The sequence below is a fragment of the Diabrotica virgifera genome, chromosome 8, assembly GCF_917563875.1.
Source record: "Diabrotica virgifera virgifera chromosome 8, PGI_DIABVI_V3a".
Lineage (NCBI taxonomy): Eukaryota > Metazoa > Arthropoda > Insecta > Coleoptera > Chrysomelidae > Diabrotica > Diabrotica virgifera.
This window is the reverse complement of record NC_065450.1, coordinates 29,452,459-29,472,494: the sequence shown is the minus strand read 5'-3', so window position 1 is coordinate 29,472,494 and position 20,036 is coordinate 29,452,459. Positions and strand designations below refer to the sequence as shown.

General features: G+C 32.2%; 1 protein-coding gene across 1 annotated transcript in view; it reads left to right on the top strand.

The window, feature by feature from the left end:
* LOC126890819 (WD repeat domain-containing protein 83) overlaps positions 1-20,036 on the top strand; it is a 51,636-nt gene that overhangs the window by 12,855 nt on the left and 18,745 nt on the right. The window contains exon 3 of the mRNA XM_050660011.1: positions 16,196-16,452. Within this exon, the coding sequence (XP_050515968.1) occupies positions 16,196-16,452 (257 nt within the window). The remainder of the gene's footprint in view (positions 1-16,195; positions 16,453-20,036) is intronic.

Below are 20,036 nucleotides of genomic sequence, written 5' to 3'. Positions count from 1 at the left end.
GTAGGGTAAGGTGGGGCACATTGAAACAAAAAATACTATTTTTAGACTAAAAAATTATGTATTACAATTTATAATATCTTTTTAGTAGGATTGTGTATTTGCATGTATTGGACATATATATTACTGGTTTGAAATCAGGAAAAAAGTAAAAACCTGATTTTTGATACTTATTTTTAAAAATCGTGTTTTTTGTTTCACTGTGCCCCAGTCGTGGGGTAGTATGAAACAAAGCAATGGGCACAGTGAAACATTAGAAATTTTCTAATAATAAAGTAAAATGAACTTTAAAACACAAATTTTTATTAAGAAATAATATGATTACAAATAAAGCTATATCCACCTATATATTAACGTACTTCTAAATTTGAGAATGACATTTCAAAAATTAGATAACTTTGTGTTCTTTTGGATCCTTGCTTCTTTTCTGGATTAGGTAATATTAATTTAACATCCTTAATATTAACGAATGCAATGTCTTCAACTAGGGGATAGGAAAAAGCTCGAGCCACTTTAGCACTTTTTCTTAAAAATGAAATTTCTACTTCATCTTCGTCATTTCTTTCTTTAGTCACTCGGCCAACATAATAAAACTTTTTCTTATTTGTAAATTCAACCAATACAAATTCATTTACTCTTAGAAACTCTACTGGAGTAAAAGATAATTCTACAGCATTTTCCTGTTCTATATCATCAGGGTCAAATAACCCTCCACTTGAGGAAGTAGCTGACCAATCATCAAGTGGATCGTCTTTATCACTGGACTCTTGGAGAAATATTTTTTTTGTTGCTTCTTTTCTTTTAGAAATGCTGATTTTAGAATTTTTGGCAGCAGCTTCAGATGCTGCGTTCTCAATTAGATTTTTTCAGATTCTCAATTAGATTTCCAATCGCCTTTCTAGGATTTGAATTCCGCAAGACTTCTAAAAGTTTTATTATCAATTGTTTTCATTTCACTTGTGTTTTGCAAAACATGTTGGGATTTATGCAGTGAAGGCTCTTCATTTGATTGTGATGATGGACCAGCGAGTAGTGGGGGATCGATAAGATCAATTTCGGTTGAATGTTCAGGATTTGGTCTGTCAGTTACAAAACTAGACATATAGTCGGCTTCAGTAAATAAATCGCGGTTATAAGCAAAAATTCCAGTTTTCCTAAATCCATTGACAATTGTTGTTGGTATCATAGTTTTTTGATGTGCTTCATTTACACAACCAGCAATGTTATATATTGAGAAAACCTTTCCTGGATTTTGTTTTTGCCAAGAATCTACAGCAGCAGCATAATACGTTTTGAATGGAGCATAACATGAAACATCCAGTGGTTGTAACTTTCCACTGCAATGGGGTGGAAGTGTGACTATTGTTACACCATTTTCTTTAGCTAGATTTATGACTGCAATGCATATATGGCTGTGATGGTTATCCATTATTAGTAACGTTGGGTTTTCTTTTGAAGACAATGTATGTTTAATAAAATGCTTAATGACTTGAGGGAAAATATCCGCAGTCATCCACCCACTTTTAGTCGCCAATCCTTAAGATCCTGGGGGGCCGTTTATTAACATATGGTCTTTGAATTTTACACGGGGAAAAACGAGAGCCGGCGGTTGTCACCAGTGTACCTTTTTATCCAGCCGATATAGTGGATACCCCCCTAGATCCCTTTTCTGCGATTACTTTGACAGATTTATTTATTACTGTAGAGGTGGCAGTTTCATCTAAATTCCATATCCTTGAACCATCTGCAAAACTTGTTGAACGTTGTAAGGCTTCTTTTAAGATTATCGTAGCCGATAAAATGATGTGCAGCGAGAAAGAGAACACTTCTCAGGTTGTCTTTTGGACAATGTTGTATTTCTTTTTAAAAAACCTCTTAGCCAGTCCAAACCAGCAGCTAAGTTAACATGCCAGCTTGGAGGTACATTTATCTCATTTATCATAGCCATTTCATTTGCCAGCTCACGTGTATCACGTGTTGATTCTCCGTAGCACATTTTGGAACAGATCAATAAATACTCTGATAAAAGTTTTTCTAGTTCGGCAGTGAATATTAAACGGGAATTATACTTATGAGTAAAACGAATTTTCATATTAGATCCTTCATCGTTGGCAGCTTTTTGCTTTTTTACATACCTGTAAAAGAAAAACATATTAAAGGTAATTATAGATAGGTACATACATACGTAATCTTTATTTCTTTTACCGGCTGACGCCAGTGTCGAAAAACAAATTTTACATTTCTGAAATAAATATAAACTCCTATATCTACATACGGCATAATTAAAATCTAAAAATAAATTATAACTCTTTTATCGTCTTTTAGTGAGACTGCAGTATAAGTTCTTCTCCATTCCCTTCTATTGTTTGTCAAAGTTTTTGCTTGCCTGAAATCTATATTTCTTTTGATTAACGCCTTCTCTATAGTGTTGTTCGATGTTGGCTGAGGTCTGCCGGTTTTTCTTTTGCCTTGCGCCTTACACTCACAGACTAAAGGTAATTATATCAATTTATAATATAAATTATTACTCAACTAAATAATGTAACAAAACTAACATTACATTCGTCTGCTGCTCTTCTTAAGCTAATTTTATTTTCGAGAATAAGTTTAATAGCTCTCTCCATTTGTTCGTCGGAGAACTGTCCAATATTGTTTTCTCTTACACGGTTTCTCATTTTTTCTCTATAAAACAAAATAAGTTGCTTTATATAAATATTAATCATATTACTATTGAATTATTTATGTGTTTTGGGGCACAGTGAAACATATTTCAGTGTGCCCCATAAAATTTGTTTCACTCAACCCCAAGACAAACGCACGTGTTAACATGCATCTCATTCGACAACCATCAGACTTAATAACAAGAATAATATGGCAATTCATGCCTTATACCTATTCGTTTTATATACCCAAGAAAGAAATTTGAGTTTAAAAAAAAACAAAAAAGTTGCAAATAATAAATTATTCGTTATAATATTTACTTTACTCACCCAAAATCTAACACCATCAACTTTCAATCACTAAACTACTGAACTAAGCAAATCTTTTAACATCTGGCTGACCTTGTACACAGGTCGGTGTTGCCACACGAAGTTGTTTGCATTTTTAAGAATTAACTCCCGCGAAATTTGAAACGTTTCAGTGTGCCCCTTGTTTCATTGTACCCCACCTTACCCTACATTCGATATTACATTCGATAATACATTTGGGATATAATGCAACAAATGTGACCATTTATAAAGCTAGACGTGTAATAGGGGAACATTGCATTCAACTTCATACATTTAATTTATAAATAACTTTGAAAAACTCCTGATACAAGAATAAAAAACCGCTAAACGCCGTAAAAATGAGTGGCGCATAAAATATTCCAGCTACAAAAGATCTGATATGAATATAACGTGGCGCGAAAATGGATTTTCATTTGATGCAAAACAAAATTCTAGTTTTATTTTAAAATATTTTTCCATAATATTTGCTAAGTTTGAAGTAAACGCGCCACAAAAGAGTTTCAAAATTCAAACTGTATCAAAGTTACTCTTTTGTGGCGCGTTTACTTCAAATTTAGCAAATATTATGGAAAAATCTTTTAAAATAAAACTAGAATTTTGTTTTGCATCAAATGAAAATCCATTTTCGCGCCACGTTATATTCATATCAGATATTTTGTAGCTGGAATATTTTATGCGCCACTCATTTTTACGGCGTTTAGCGGTTTTTTATTCTTGTATAATATACGTAAAAATAATAAAAAATAACTCATGTTGTTAATCGATTTTCATTTGTTTCCGAGATATGGGGTGTTAAAATTTTTCTTACAAACTGACGATTTATTTATTGCTCTAAAACCGGTTGAGGTGTGCAAATGAAATTTGGTGGGTTTTAAGACATAGTTGTTGCGCATGTTTTGACATGTAATTAATAATTTTATATTTACCATTGGCGCGCATACGGATAATAGTCTGTACTTTTTAAAGATAAACATGGTACGCCACTGAAATATTTCAAATTAAAAATCTTTCTTGAATTCCTCGTTCAATTTTTGACAAAAAAATCTATCTTCCTTTTTTTCATGAAACGCTTCGTTTTCATGCAAAAAATAAAACATCTTAACGCTTACAAAGTTTTCGACGAAGTTTTGTGTATGAATGTGTAGAAACTTATTCCGAATACGTTGTAAGCGTTAAGATATTTTATTTTTTGCATGAAAACGAAGCATTGTATGAACAAACATGAAGATAGATTGTTTGTCAGAAATTGAACAGGGAATTCAAAAATAATTTTTAATTTGAAATATCTCAGTGGCGTACTATTTTTTTTTCTTTAAAAAATTTCAGACTGTATAAAATTCGTAATTGTGTGTCAAAACATGCGCAACAACTATGTCTAAAACTACCAAATTTCATTTGCACACCTCATTCGGTTTTAGAGCAATAAATAAGTAGTCAGTTTGCAAGAGAAATTTTAACACCCCATATCTCGGAAACAAATAAAAATCGAATAACAACATATGAGTTATTTTTGATTATTTTTACGTATATTATACAGTCTTGAAGTTTGACACATTCCCCCCCACTCACCCTGTATATTAAAAAAACTACATGGCTGACTTCGACCCAAATTGACCTAGCTAGAAAATTTTTTTTCTACAGGTAATATTTTTAAAGTTATTCTACATGTTGATAAACTACAAAATTTCAAAAATTCGGCATTATAATTTTTGACTATACAGTAGAACCCCGAGTATCCGTGCTCCTCGGGACCAGACGTGGCACGGATAATTGAAAACCACGGATAGTCCGAACCTATATTTCTTATATAATATATGTACGTACATTCATACATATTGCGACCGTGCAAGTTCGGCAAAGCGACACCTATTTCTACGCTCTGCAACTTTATTCGCACTTTTAATTATATTGGCCAATTATATTAGTCCTGGTTACTGGATAATTGTCAAGGCCATAGTCCAAAGAAAAAATAAGATTCAGGTTATGTTATTAAAACGTAAACGATTGTATGTAGTAAATAAAATTAGTTATTAAAATGCAGTACTGCAAGCAAAATACAATTAATTAAATTTACCTTTATATAATAATTGCATATCATATCAATATTGTGGAGCAACATATAATTTTTCTTCTTAAATGACAGTAGATATGAAATGTACGTCAATTTGACAATTTCAATTGACAATATGAATTATTTAAGAAAGTTGCAATATTTCTCCGCTATTCGCGCACGATCGTTTCTGAATTCCCTTCCAAGTACTTGCACACCGCGAATGTATGTACCTACAATATACATACATATTATATACCTACCATAAAAATATAACAGAAAAAATAAATTATGAGTTTCCCTCTCGGCTTATAGTGTTTCTGTCGAGTGATTTACGGTGACGCTATTTTGATAAAACCTTAAAAATGCAATTTAAGTAATAGAAAATCATAGCACCGATAATCTGCAGCCCGATTAATCCGCACACGGATACTCGGGCTTCCACTGTATTAAATAATTTTTTTTATATTTTTTCAAACATTTTGATAGTATCACTCTTCTACTTTCATTTGGCATACGCAGAAATGCCATATCTTCATTATTTTCTGTCTAATGTTATTGCATAACAAAGGTATCTGGGATAAACAAATAGAATAACTTTTAAACTAATTAATGGATCGGTCTCAAATTTTGAGGGTTTATTTTAAGTACCCCAATACCCAACTTTGGGTGAAACACTAAAGTTCTAAGTAGTTTTAGTAAAAGGTATTAACAAATAACGATTTTCACTTATTTTTCAGTTTGCAAAGTAACAATTTAATTTTAACTTTCAAAAACCGACACTTCGAAGGTTTTTTAATGTTCTAAAAATTTAATTTTGTAATTTTGTGTCAACTATTTAGCTTCTTAATCAGTGGCGTAGCGTGAGTGTCGGCCGCCCGGGGCGGAAGACAATTTTGCCGCCCTCTTATTTGTCCCTATATATTGTATAACATTACATACATTAATTATAGAGAAATTTTTGACATTTGAACGGTTGAGAAGTTTACATACCTGGGAGTAGAAATATATGCCGACGGATCAGAGGATGGAGAAATAAGGAAGAGAATAACGCAGGCAAACAGAGCTTATTTTGCCCTCTCCCATATATTTCTGTCAAAAAGTGTCCACCGAAATACAAAGATGAGAATCTATAAAACCTTAATTCGACCAATAACATGCTATGGCAGTGAAATCTGGGTGCTGAAAGAAACATCCAAAAACAAACTCGACACATTCGAAAGGAAAGTACTTAGCAGAATACTAGGACCTGTGAGGGAAAACGGAATCTTCAGAAGTCGATACAACAACGAGCTTTATCAACTTTATAAGGAAACGCCCCTGTCAGACTTCATTAGATTACAAAGATTGCAATGGGCCGGACATGTGATAAGAATGGGAGAGGATAGGCTACCAAAACGAGCACTGAATGCTAGAATGCAAGGAAAGAGACCGGTTGGGAAGCCACGAAAGCGCTGGGAAGACACAGTAAACAGCGACGCACAAGCCCTTTTAGGAGTCCGTGTATGGAGAAGAGCAGCCACAGACAGGCAAGGGTGGAGGCAAAAAATAAAGGAGGCCAAGGCTCAATTTGGGCTGTAGTGCCGTAGAAGAAGAGAAGATTTAGCTTCTTAATCAGTGGCGTAGCGTGAGTGTCGGCCGCCCGGGGTGGAAGACAATTTTGCCGCCCTCTTATTTGTCCCTATATATTGTATAACATTACATACATTAATTATAGAGAAATTTTATCGACTTATTGTCGATCTTAAATAATTTTTAATTAATTTCAATTTTGAAAAACTCCTCTCACAGCTGGGATTGCTTATAGCAACTGTGAAAAATATTCGGAACATTATTAAAATATTGGGCAGAGTATCTTCCAGCTTGAATTTAACAATAAATTTAAATAATTCAAGTGAGCATGCATTAATCAATTTCGTTGACTGTAGCAGCCACGAAAGTCCGCAGTCGAAGTTTTTCCAGCTTGAAACCCTGCTCGTCAATTTCGTCAGATGCGTAGTCTAGATTACATTCAGTGTTGTCTGGATCTAATGATATAGCCGGCGTTAGACAAACAAATTTATCCGTTAAATTCTGTTGCTGTTGAAAATTCTCACGAATTTCTACAATAACGCTATCTAACGAAGAAAACCTTTCGTCTCAAGTCATTTTTCAGTCATCAAAAATATGCTTTCTTGTTATGCGTCTCTGAGGTTTTATGGAAATTCCATGTTCTTCCCACATATTTTTGCATAACCTTCAGCGCCATTTGCCCATTCCTCTCTTTTCTCTGTCAATATCATCTACAAAGCATTTACTTTCTGATCGCACAATCGTATGTCAAGGTGCATCATTTACTTCATGTAGCACCAGTTGCCACAGGCCCAAAAAACAAAGAAAGGAAAATGACTGCATCGAAACAAGTAAAGCACCTGCATCTATCCTAGTGTACCAGCCTCTGTCAGTTTTTCCAAAGTGACGAGACTCTCTTTGTAATGATGCCATGCCACATTTACGGCATCGCCTTTTGCACTCCACCGCTTGTCTTGAATTGTTCTTTTGCCTGTAGCTGCTATCAGAACTTCCCAAAGATGTGTCGATGAGAGAAAAAATAGCGACGTTCTAAAGTGCCGAAAACAGTTGTGCTGATTGTAAGTCATAAACGGGGAATTTCCACAAGTCAGTATATGACGTTGTTACCAGTCGCTACAAAATATCATTCAAAGAAAAAGAATTCCCCGAATTCGTCAAAAAATAAGTATGTAATGAAAAATTCCGTGCTCCTTTCAATCGGTCAGAATTTGTAGTTGCGATAAAAATATAAAGTGGTTCAAATATTTACAAAATATTTTTATTATTTATTGTTAAATTTTGCCGCCCCCTAAACAGTGCCGCCCGGGGCGGGCCGCCCCTGCCGCCCTTACTACGCTACGCCACTGTTCTTAATAGAGTGCAAAAAATCTAAAAAATCGCGTTTTTTTGCACTAACTTGTTAACCCTCTTTTGCCCAATGTATCTCACAAGATACATGACTTTATAATTGATTTTTAAATATTGAGGGCTTTTTCAATAGTTCAAACCTTGGTTGTCACAATCAGCTGTTCTTTTTCTATACAGTTGTTGGCTATTTTTGTTTGATTTAAACACGGTTTCAAAATATTAAATTATGTTATTTCTTTTCTTGTTCTGCGAGTTTGCGCGTTTTTCAAGCCATCAACACAAGCGGTAAATTCAGTTTACTTACTGTTACTAGTCTAATAATTTTTTTTCTACGGCCGTGCTAAAAGAGCCACTTTCACGCACGCATTTCGTTTCCGAAAGTTGCACTTTCCCGCACGGCGTGCGTGAAAGTAAATTTTCCCACACGGCGTGCGGGAAAGTAAAATACCTTGTAATATGGCATTATAATATATTATAACACATGCAATAAACTAATATTTAGATATTATTTACTAATTTATTTCAAATTTATCTTAGTGTCAGATACACTATAGTTAGTTGACACTAAAAGTCAGATCATTAGACAATTACAGTGGTTTGGAATCGTCGTCATGGAAACCAATATCGTCGTCGTGGTAACCCATTATAGTGAGAGTTTGGTTTTGACAACCTTGTCAAAGAATTAATTTGTGTATTTTCACTTCTAAATAAAAATTGATATAACTCTATTTTTTGTGGCTTTTTTCCAAACGTACGGCTCTAGAAAAAATATTGTTCATAACTCATGCGGAAAGTGTCTTCCCCGCACTCGACTGCTTGCCGCTATCGCGTCGTTCGGGTCAACGGCAGTCTCGTGCCGTGCGTGACAGTATCACTTTCCGCACTAGTTAGGAATAGGGATGGCAAAAACAAATTGTACATCGATATGTATCATATAATACATCGAATGAAGATATCGATATACGATATATATCAGAGAAAAAATATCGATAGGTGCGATATATCGATATATTCTTATATAATTAAATAAAATAAAAGAATTACTAAAATAAACTACTAAAAACGTAAATTATACAAAATAATAAACAAAGGATGAGGTTTTCTTCAAAATTTAACAGTAAAGATGCACTTATTACGTATAAAATCCTATAAAATACCATGTTTTTGTTTTAAGTGGGCGTACAAATTGGAGGTATTTCCTGATGTTTTTAAAACTTGGGAGCAAAAATTGCAGCGAGATTGTTCTTTATTAATTTTCTTAAAATGCAACCAAACATTGCTTTTGGGTGGAGCCATTATTGTTTCTCATTTTATTATTATTAACTATTGGGACCGTGCAAGTTCGGCAAAGCGACCTCTATTTCTACGCTCTGTACTTTTATTCGCACTTTTAATTATATTGGCCAATTATATTAGTCCTGGTTGCTGGATAATTGTCAAGACCATAGTCCAAAAAAATAATAAGAAGAAAAAAATAAGATGCAGATTATGTTTAGCAAACGTAAACAATTGTATGTAGTAAATAAAATCCGTTATTAAAATGCAGTATTGCAAGCAAAATACAATTAATTAAATTTACCTTTATATAATAATTGCATATCATATCAATATTGTGGAGCAATATATAATTTTTCTAAGTCAATGACAGAAGGTATGAAATATACGTCAATTTCACAATTTCAATTGACAATATGAATTATTTAAGATAGTTGCAATATTTCTCCGCGACTCGCGCACGGTCGTTTCTCGTTTCCCTTTCCAAGTACTTGCACACCGCGAATACACAATCACATGACAATCACACAAATTCAATATGTATAATGCCTCCTCTACACATCGGCAGACGTCCGCGGACGGCATCTGCGTATGCATCCGCAGATGTGTAGATGGGGTAATTTGATCGTCTGTTGTTTACCTCGGACATCTACGACGCATTAGTTTTCGCAGTGAATTCATATAGATGTGTACCTACAGATGTGTGGTCAGCGCGTGATGATACATCGGCAGATGCATCCGCAGACGCGTCTGCTGATGTGTAGAGGAGGCATTAGGTACCTACTTGGACGAATTCTCGATGGTAATTGGTAGATGGTAAAAAAACCGAAATATTGGATTCCAACACCAGTAATATTGACATCTTGAGTTTTAGGGTTTTTGTCAATACAATACAATTATTTTAAAACTTTATAGGACGTGAACGTACTACGTGAACGTGACAAATGGTAAATTTGAGATCGTTTTATTAGGGTTTACATAGCCTTTCTCTTGAAAAACATTGTTAAAAGTTAAAAAATATGGTTGTACTACCTGCAACTTGGACAAGTTAAGGGCAAGGGTGGGTATACGACGCGACATTCAAATAAAATAATACTGGTCGAAAATTTTGATTATGATATTTCTATAGTGTAGTAGAATATTTCTTTAGCACCTATAATATACTAAGCGTCTCAAAAAAATAAGGATATGATTTATATTATAAGATTTTATTATAATTTTATATCTTGCCAATATGGCATATTAATCTTGTGTGGGCGATATATTGAATCTCAAATATCGATATATTTTCCGATAAATCGAAAGTTGAATATCGATATAAAAATATCGATAAAATTTTAAAATATATCGATAAATTTAATTTATCGATACATCGTTGCCATCCCTAGTTAGGAAATAGTTCGGGCAAGCAGTCGAGTGCGGGGAAGACACTTTCCGCATGAGTTAGGAACAATATTTTTTCTAGGGCCGTACGTTTGGAAAAAAGCCACAAAAAATAAAGTTATATCAATTTTTATTTAGAAGTGAAAATAAAACCAAATTAATTCTTTGACAAGGTTGTCAAAACCAAACTTTCAATATAATGGGTTACCACGACGACGATATTGGTTTCCATGACGACGATTCAAAACCATTGTAATTTTCTACTGATCTGACTTTTAAATATTATGTCAAAATAATTTTATTTCATCGAATTATCAGTAGTAATTACACAAGAGCTCTAAAATTCTATATTTATTTTATTAATGAATAAAACTGTTCAAAACCAAAATTTTATTGTAATTTATTTATGTAAGTACAAATTAGTACAACTAAACACACAGTTGTTATAAATATTTGACGGTTGAAAGTCATCACCTTTATAATTTTTAAAACATTAATTGTCATTAATGTCACTGAATGTATTCTTTCATAGCAATGAAGGGCACCTGACGTAATATACTTGACGACGGGAAATTATCAAAAATTATCGGGTATAATATCACAAGAGAGTGAGAATAAATTGAAAATAATGCGACAGTTTTTCGAAAATTTGTTGTCTGGCAATAGACACAAGAGCCCGCAGGGCTCGAGTGGCTATTGCATAATGACAACAAATTTGAGTAAAAATGAAGCATTATTTTCTTTTTTATTCTTACTGTCGTGTGATATTCGTAAAATTATTTTTTAATACGTATATTACGGATATTTTCTTAAATGTGACAGTTGTAAAAACTAGGAAACTGGTTGCCATTAAACAGAAACAATCTACATAAAAAAATTCTATCGGTAATTTTCTACAGTAGACAATTCTCAGTATAATTTTAATCTGATTGGACAGAATTGGACAGAATCAAATATCTTAGTATACGATTGGAAGTTAAAATCATTAAAAAATAATCACTTTAATTTTTCTTTCTGTAGCTTTCTATTGGTCAGAATCTCCTATGAATGAAATAATCGCGCTAATTTCATTAAAACATGAACACAATAAGATAAATTTGAAATAAATTATTAAATAATATCTAAATATGTATTAGTTTATTGCATGTATTATAATATACCGGGTGTCCACTTATATTTTCCCCCATTTTAACTACCTATAACTTCTAAACGGCTCAAGATAGAAACATGAGGTTTTCGCTGAAATGTTTTATTTTAGTAAAAGTTTTGTATGAATTAATTAAGTTTTTTATATCGCTTTCAATTACGAAAATAAAAATGGCGGATTTTTGAAAAAAACTTTGTTGACTTTTTTTTAATGGAACACCCAGTATATTTTTCTGTAAATTGAAATAACGATCATTCACCTATCCAGCGATATAAAGTTTTTTAAAATCGGTTGTCAAATCACTGAGTAATTAATTTTTAAAATGAGAGGTGCAACGTGGATATCACATACCTAAATAACATAGCTAAGCAAATTGATATTATGTTATGTTTCCACATTGCATCTCTCATTTTAAAAATTAATTGATCAGTTATTTGACAACCGACTTTAAAAAAAATTATATCGCTGGATAGGTAAATGGCCATTTTTTTCAAGTTAAAAAAATATACTGGTTGTTTTAATAAAAAAAGTCAACAACGTTTTTTTTTCAAAAATCCGCCATTTTTTATTTAAAAGCGATATGAAAAATGGCCATTTACCTAAAAACTTGAAAAAACGGTCATTTACCTATCTAACGATATAAAAATTTTCAAAATCGGTTGTCAAATGACTGAGCAATTAATTTTTAAAATGAGAGATGCAATGTGGAAATCACATAACATAATATCAATTTGCTTAGTTAGAGAGTTGCACCCCTCATTTTAAAAATTAATTACTCAGTGACTTGACAACCGATTTTGAAAAACTTTATATCGGTGGATAGGTGAATGACCTTTCTTTCAATTTACAAAAAAATATACTGGGTGTTCCATTAAAAAAAAGTCAACTACGTTTTTTTCAAAAATCCGCCATTTTTCTTTTCGTATTTGAAAGCGATATAAAAAATTCAATCCATTCAGACAAAACTTTTACTAAAATAAAACATTCCAGCGAAAACCGCATATTTCTATCTTGAGCCGTTTAGAAGTTATAGGCAGTTAAAATGGGGGAAAATATAAGTGGACACCCGGTATTATAATGCCATATTACAATGTATTTTACTTTCCGCACGCCGTGCGGGAAAGTGCAACTTTCGGAAATGAAATGCGTGCGTGAAAGTGGCTCTTATAGCACGGCCGTAGAAAAATATCTGTTTACGAAAACCTATTCAACTCACATTATTTTGTTATTTAAGTTTAATTATTCACAAGTTTTAGGCACTAATACTTTCTGATTTATTTGCAATATACTTTTAAAAATCTATCTTCCAGTATATATTGAGCAGCATATGTGAGAAGGGGGGGGGGGCGAAAATAATTTTAAATATGAGTTTTGCTTAATCGGGCCCTAAAACAATGAAATGCTAAAAGAAAATTATCATGGGTTTGAAGATTTCTTCCTTTGGACAAAAGAGGGCTAATAATTAAAAAACGGCTCCGAACTCTAGGCAGGAAACAGGTAGGTTTCCTTCCTATTGCTGGTATCGCCAACTAGCGGATTACTAATGCGACTTTTGCCGGAAATTTTTAAATTTATTATTTATTTTATCGTGTAATATTTACAACGCAAAGAAGTAGGTAATTAAATTGTAATCGATGGTTAATATCAGTAAGTACAAAATTTATGAGTCAATATGATTATTTTTTAAAGATTTTGCTAATCATTTTGACGTTCTATTGATGGAATATTAGTTTACTTCTTTCTTACCTTCGGATACTTTCACAATTATCGTGTAAATGGATTAATGTAGGTATTAATTATATTACGAAGTATTATAAAAACCAAATTTCATTATTTAAAATGTAAGTATACTTATTTAAGAGCAAACTGTAGCGATCAACAGGTAGCAACAAACGCGTTCCAAGATTGCGGCTCAAATTTTGAAGATTTTGTCGAGATATTTGGCACACATATTCGTAATATACTAAAGAATGGCGGTACAGAGCCCAATTTCAGAAATATGTTAGTACGTGGAAATTACTCTATAACTAAATAAAATATTGAAAAAAGGAGCCTGTACGCGAATTTACAAAACCTATACCATTTCAGTCATGCCAGCGACTGAATTCGAATAGGGTTTGTATGCAGAATATTAGTTACATATCCTATACCATTTCAGTCATGGCAGCGACTGAATTCGAATAGGGTTTGTATGCAGAATATTAGTTACATATCCTATACTATTTCGGTATAGAAATTAACTGTAGTGGTGTAGGATTTGCAAACGAAATTTTTGATTATTATTGAGCAAATATCTATACTGTTTCAGTCATGTACGTAAAACTAATCAAATATTTACTAAGTGGATTTATTTATCATAAAATTTAGATATGTTTTGAAAATTAAAATGAATAGTACATATTTGGATAATATTAAAAATTAAAAACAAATGAATAATTACTAATGTATGAATATATACATTATGTCCCTGTAAGTTGGAACCATATGGAAAAATTTTTTATTAACGATTTTACGCAAAAAAGATATTCTTCATAAAAAGTTCTGCATGGTCTAAAACCGAAGATGCAATCATCTGATATTAAGTTTTATTAATAGTATATGAGAGATGTCAAAAAATATGAATTTCTGTCAAGAGTAAAGTATCTTTATACAGAGAGGGGCTAAGTTATGGAATAAATTCATTTTATCTAAAATGGACGACTTGGGAAAAAAATCCCGAAACAGGTCGATTTTATTTTTAAATTACAATTTTTTGGCATATATTTCATACTAGTGACCTCATTCATCTAAGCGTGATAACGTAATAGATGATTTTGTTAAATGGGAATAGGGATCGTGTGGCAACTAATTTGAAAGTGTGTTCAATTCTCTGTTCAGTAATATAAACAATAATATCATTATGTATACCAATATAAGGTGACCAAAAAAATATTTTTTAATTAAATTAATTGACGCAAAAAAGAAGAATGTATGTAATTTATTTAGCTCAAAATACATTTTACTGCTATCAATAAATAGAGAAAAAAATGTTTATTTCACAAATAAACATTCCGCCTTGCTTAAATTAAATCACAGACAGCCTCCCGCGTAACTCTTGGCAGTTTGAACAATTAATTTAAGCAAAAAACCAATGTTTATTTGCCAAATAAACAGTTTTTTCTATTTTCTGACAGCGATAGAAAGTATTTTGATTGAAGTAAATTGCATACATTCTTCTTTTTTCGTCAATCAATATAATTCAAAAATTGTTTTTTTGGCCACCCTGTATAAATAATGATATTTGTGTTTATATTACTGAATAGAGAATTAAACACCCTTTCAAATGAGGTGCCACACGACCCATATTCCTATTAAAAAAATCATCGATTACGTTATCACGCTCAGATGGACGACGTCACTAGTACCTATGAAATATATGCCAAAAAAATTATAATTTAAAAATAAAAATCGACCTGTTTTCCATATGGTTCCAACTTACAGAAACATACTGTTTACATATATTCGTACATTAGTAATTACTCATTTGTTTTTAATTTTTAATATTATCGAAATATATATTATTAATTTTAATTTTCAAAACATATATAAATTTTATGATATAATAATAAATGCACTAAGTAAATATTTGATTAGTTTTACTTGCATGACTGAAACAGTATAGGATATGTAACTAATATTCTGCATGCAAACCCTATTCGAATTCAGTCGCTGTCATGACTGAAATGGTATAGGATATGTAACTAATATTCTGCATACAAACCCTATTCGAATTCAGTCGCTGCTATGACTGAAATGGTATAGGTTTTGTAAATTCGCAGCCTGTACCGCCATCGAGAAAGACAAAAAAATACACTTTCTTCAAATAAACTTTTTTATCCCGTGCGTAGATTTTGTGTCACATTGGAACTACTAAAAATCGATTTTTTTATAACACGAAATCGAACGTCACTGACTTGGCAACATTTCGCGCCTATGTGTATAAAATTTATTGTTTTTGATACGATAAACGTCACTGTCAGTGTCGAATTGCCGACGCACTGTTGCCTCACTTTTGAAAGTTCGCAGAACTTTCGCAATCTTGTACCGCGTTTGTTGCTACCTGTTGATCGCTACTGTGTGCTCTTAAGGTAAAAATATATAGATACAAATACCACAGCTTTGGCCAACTAATATTTTTTCCTATTAATTTTTTTAATTTGAATATTTTAAATTAATCACTTTGACATTTATGTCAAATTTCCGGCAAAAGTTCACTGACTTGTCACTACTGGCGCTCACGAACTTTTAAATATCCAATCTACCTACGAGCTCACAGCGTATAGGCATACAAAAACTAAAAAGTTGTCAGCTACTTGGATATTTCAGTGTCATGAGAAAATTCTTATTTCTCTGGACTACTAAACATATTTTTAGAGGCCATGCAGCTACAGTCACTTGTGTCAAATTTAATGAAGAATCAACAATAGTTGTGTCTGGCAGTTTGGATAATACAGTAATGTTCTGGGATGTAAAATCTAGATCCCAAGATCCTGTACAAGTTCTGAGAGATGCGAAAGACTGTGTAACATCTATTCAAGTTACAGATCACGAAATATTAGCTGGTTCTGTAGATTGTTCTTTTAGGAGATATGATTTAAGAAATGGAAGGTTGGATGCCGATTTTGTTGGAGGTAATATTTTTAGCTTTTATTACCTTTTGATATACAGGGTGGGGCATTAGTGCGAGGAAATCCAATTACTCGTTTGTTGTAAGAGATATGAAAAAAAGTTATTTCGGTAAAACTTGGTTCATATGAAGAGTACAGGGGAAAAACAAGGAATGTCACTTTTTGATGAATTTTGGCTTTTCTCGCCATGTGGTAGCAAAAACTGAGTACTATCGACTAGACTATCGATTCAGAACAATAACCAGAAAGGTCAGTCAATATAAATTCTCTAGGAATTTGTATCCAGGTAAAGAACCAGGATTGCCTCCACGCCACTGAACAAAAATATCGATGTCAGCAGTTTTTTGGTGCATTATTAAATTAATAAATTGATATGAAGATTATAGCATAACATATAGTCCGTCCGCTATAACTTTTCCCATGCAGTACGATTCATTTTCAATCAAATTAAGTCAAAACAGAAAGTGAAACGTACGGCGATGTGTGTAGTACATATATATAAAATGTATATACACATCGACGTTCGTTTCAATTTATGTTTTGACTTAATTTGATTGAAAATGAATCGTACCGCATGGGAAAAGTTATAGCGGACGGACTATATATAATATATGATATGAAGATTGTAGCATAAGAATTGCTAGAATTCTGCTAAGAATCTCCTATGTGGCTTCTTGATATCATAGTAATTAAACCTTTATTGGTGTTTATCTCGATATGTATAAAATGTGACATTCTTTGTTTTTCCCCTGTACTCTTCATATGGTAAGTTGGGGCATATATAGGAACATAATTTAGAAATATTTTCAAATATACAGGGCCACCGTATTGACAGGGTGACACAAACTTATTTTTTTAATGGAACACCCTGTATATTTTTACATTTTTGGATACTCCTTGTTTAATCTCTTTATTACTCCGTATATCACATTAACGCAATTTGTTATTGTATAATTACAGGTGCGACCTGCTAATTTAGTTTAATTATTACAAATCATAAACAATAATTTAGGCTATGGCTTTTTTTATGACTAAATAAAGAAAAACTTTTGTTTGTTCGTTAGTCGTGTGGGCTATGACCCAATTCATCTTGCCGCTAAGATAGAGTATAGGTACATTAGAATCATTCTTTCAAGCCGATTCAAACGGTCAAGATGTGGTTTTAAATTCATTTCTTCGATTCACTTCAAACAATCAACATGTAGCATCATAGATGATTATCAGTTTAACCGTCAAACCAGTCGCGCAGGAAGGCTCCGTCATACAGTAGAAATTTGAGGCCCCCCCCCCGAATATCGTGTGTTAGAGAAATAAAGTTTCATCTTTAATTTGGTGATTCACTATCGGCGATCGAAGTTTAAGCTGAGCCGAACTTAACACTTCTTGATGTCTTCTTTCTTAAAATATGTGGTTTTGTAATGTTATACGGGGTAGTTTAAAAGATAATTATGTTTTTTTATTAATTTCGTAGCAACTATATTTAAATGGTATATTCGGATGCTTGGTCCGAGTCGTTTTGTTGCTTGGTCCTGAGAAGGTCCATTTAAGTTGTTGGTTGGAGGCATATCTTATTATTGTAATATGTTCTTGCCAGGAGATCTAGAGATTCTAGGTTGTCTGGCTGCCTATTGTGCTAGTTCATTTAGCATTACCCAGGGTGCACGTGTAGTATTCTACTACGGACGCGAACTAGCTTTACACCCCAGCGTAGCAACATTCACACCCTATAGAATTGTAGTGATTTGACATCAGAAACGCTATTTATGTTCAAATAATTTTCAGTATTGGGACCGTGCAAGTTCGAAAAAGCGACACCTGGTTTCATAGCTCGGCAACATTTTTCGCACTTTTAATTACATTGGCCAATCATATTGGTCTTGGTTACTGGACAATTGTCAAGACCATAGCCCAAAAAAATTATAAGAAGAAAAAGTAATATTAAGGTTATGTTATTAAAAGGTAAACAATAGGAAACTTGCACATTTTTTATTACATAATAATGTTTAGTTTTGTATAAAAATGAGATTTCCAAAATTTTACGCTTCAAAAACTCATAATAACTTAGAAGTACAAATTTAAAGTCTTCTGTATTTTAAAATAGTTCAAACGACCCGTGACGTCACACAATTTAACTATATGGTTCCGTTTATGGTTAAGAAGAAGAATATACCTAATTATTAGGTATATTCTTTTTCTTCTTTTTTTAGTTTATTGGCCTCCACTTACTTGGGTATTAATATATTATATTAATATAATATATATTATATTATAATATATATATATATATATATATATATATATATATATATATATATATATAGTATATTATATTACCTCGTCGCGGAATAAAGGAAAAATATTTATATTCTATTAACATTTATCGTATGTCATTGTAATAATATATACCAGTTTGTTGACATTGGAATTTGATATAGTTATTGAAGGAAAGGAAAGAAGGTTTACTACGGAAAATAAAACCATTTTGTAAAAGTACAAGTTTCTATGAATAGTTCAAGCGATCAAAAAAAACTTGTAACGTCACATAACTGTATTTTCTACTGACGTTTATAACGTTTAATTTAAAATTCTGTTTACTTTGTTGGAAGAATTTAAACATATAAACGCATGAGGTCACGACGCGTTTTGAGCTGGCTGGTATACTTTGAATTTTTAATCGTCTTTAGGGGCCAAACGAAAGCCAAACAAAACTTTTTTTTATCTTTGATACATGTTTTAAATTATGTTCTGTTGTGATGTATAACATTTTTTTCGAATTTAAAATTTTATGCAAGTTCCCTATTGTATGTAGTAAAGAAAATTAATTATTAAAATGCACTACTACAAGCAAAATGCAATTAGTTAAATTTACTTTTATAATATAATAATTGCATATCATATCAATATTGTGGAGCAGCATATAATTCTTCTTCTTCATTGACAGTAGATATGAAATATACGTCAATTTGACAATTTCAATTGACAATGATTTATTTAAGAAAGTTGCAAGATTTCTCCGCTATTCGCGCACGACCGTTTCTCGTATCCCCTCCAAGTACTTGCACACGGCGAATATTCTAGAATTATTAATATAGCGAAATGTTTAATTTTAGTTTACAGGGTTGGTCGAAATTCGGAATGAGTATTTTCTCAGTTTTCTTAAATATAATACACTGTATTTTAGTATTGTAATGAAATGCTATTTTATGGTACTTTTTTATTTCATGCATTCCCTATACCCAACTTCTTTAATTTGTAAGTTATTCTTGATTATTTAAACCAAACATTAATTGTTGCAAAACTACGTGAAATTTTATTAGGTTGGCCGTGAAAATATTCAATAAAAAATAATTTTTCGAAAAAAATAAACAGTAATCTAGACTGATCCTTAATTTATCAATATATCAAACTAGTTAAGAATGTTGGTGCGTAAACTATTAATAAAAACAGAACAGTCTACCTAGTTGGCTTATGACTTTGACACTAAAGTTAGTGTCAAAGTTTGCTTAGTTACCATTATTAACATGAATTTTTCTAATGAGAAACTGATTAATCTCTTTTTTGTGATGGAAGAGTGTAGTAATAATGTG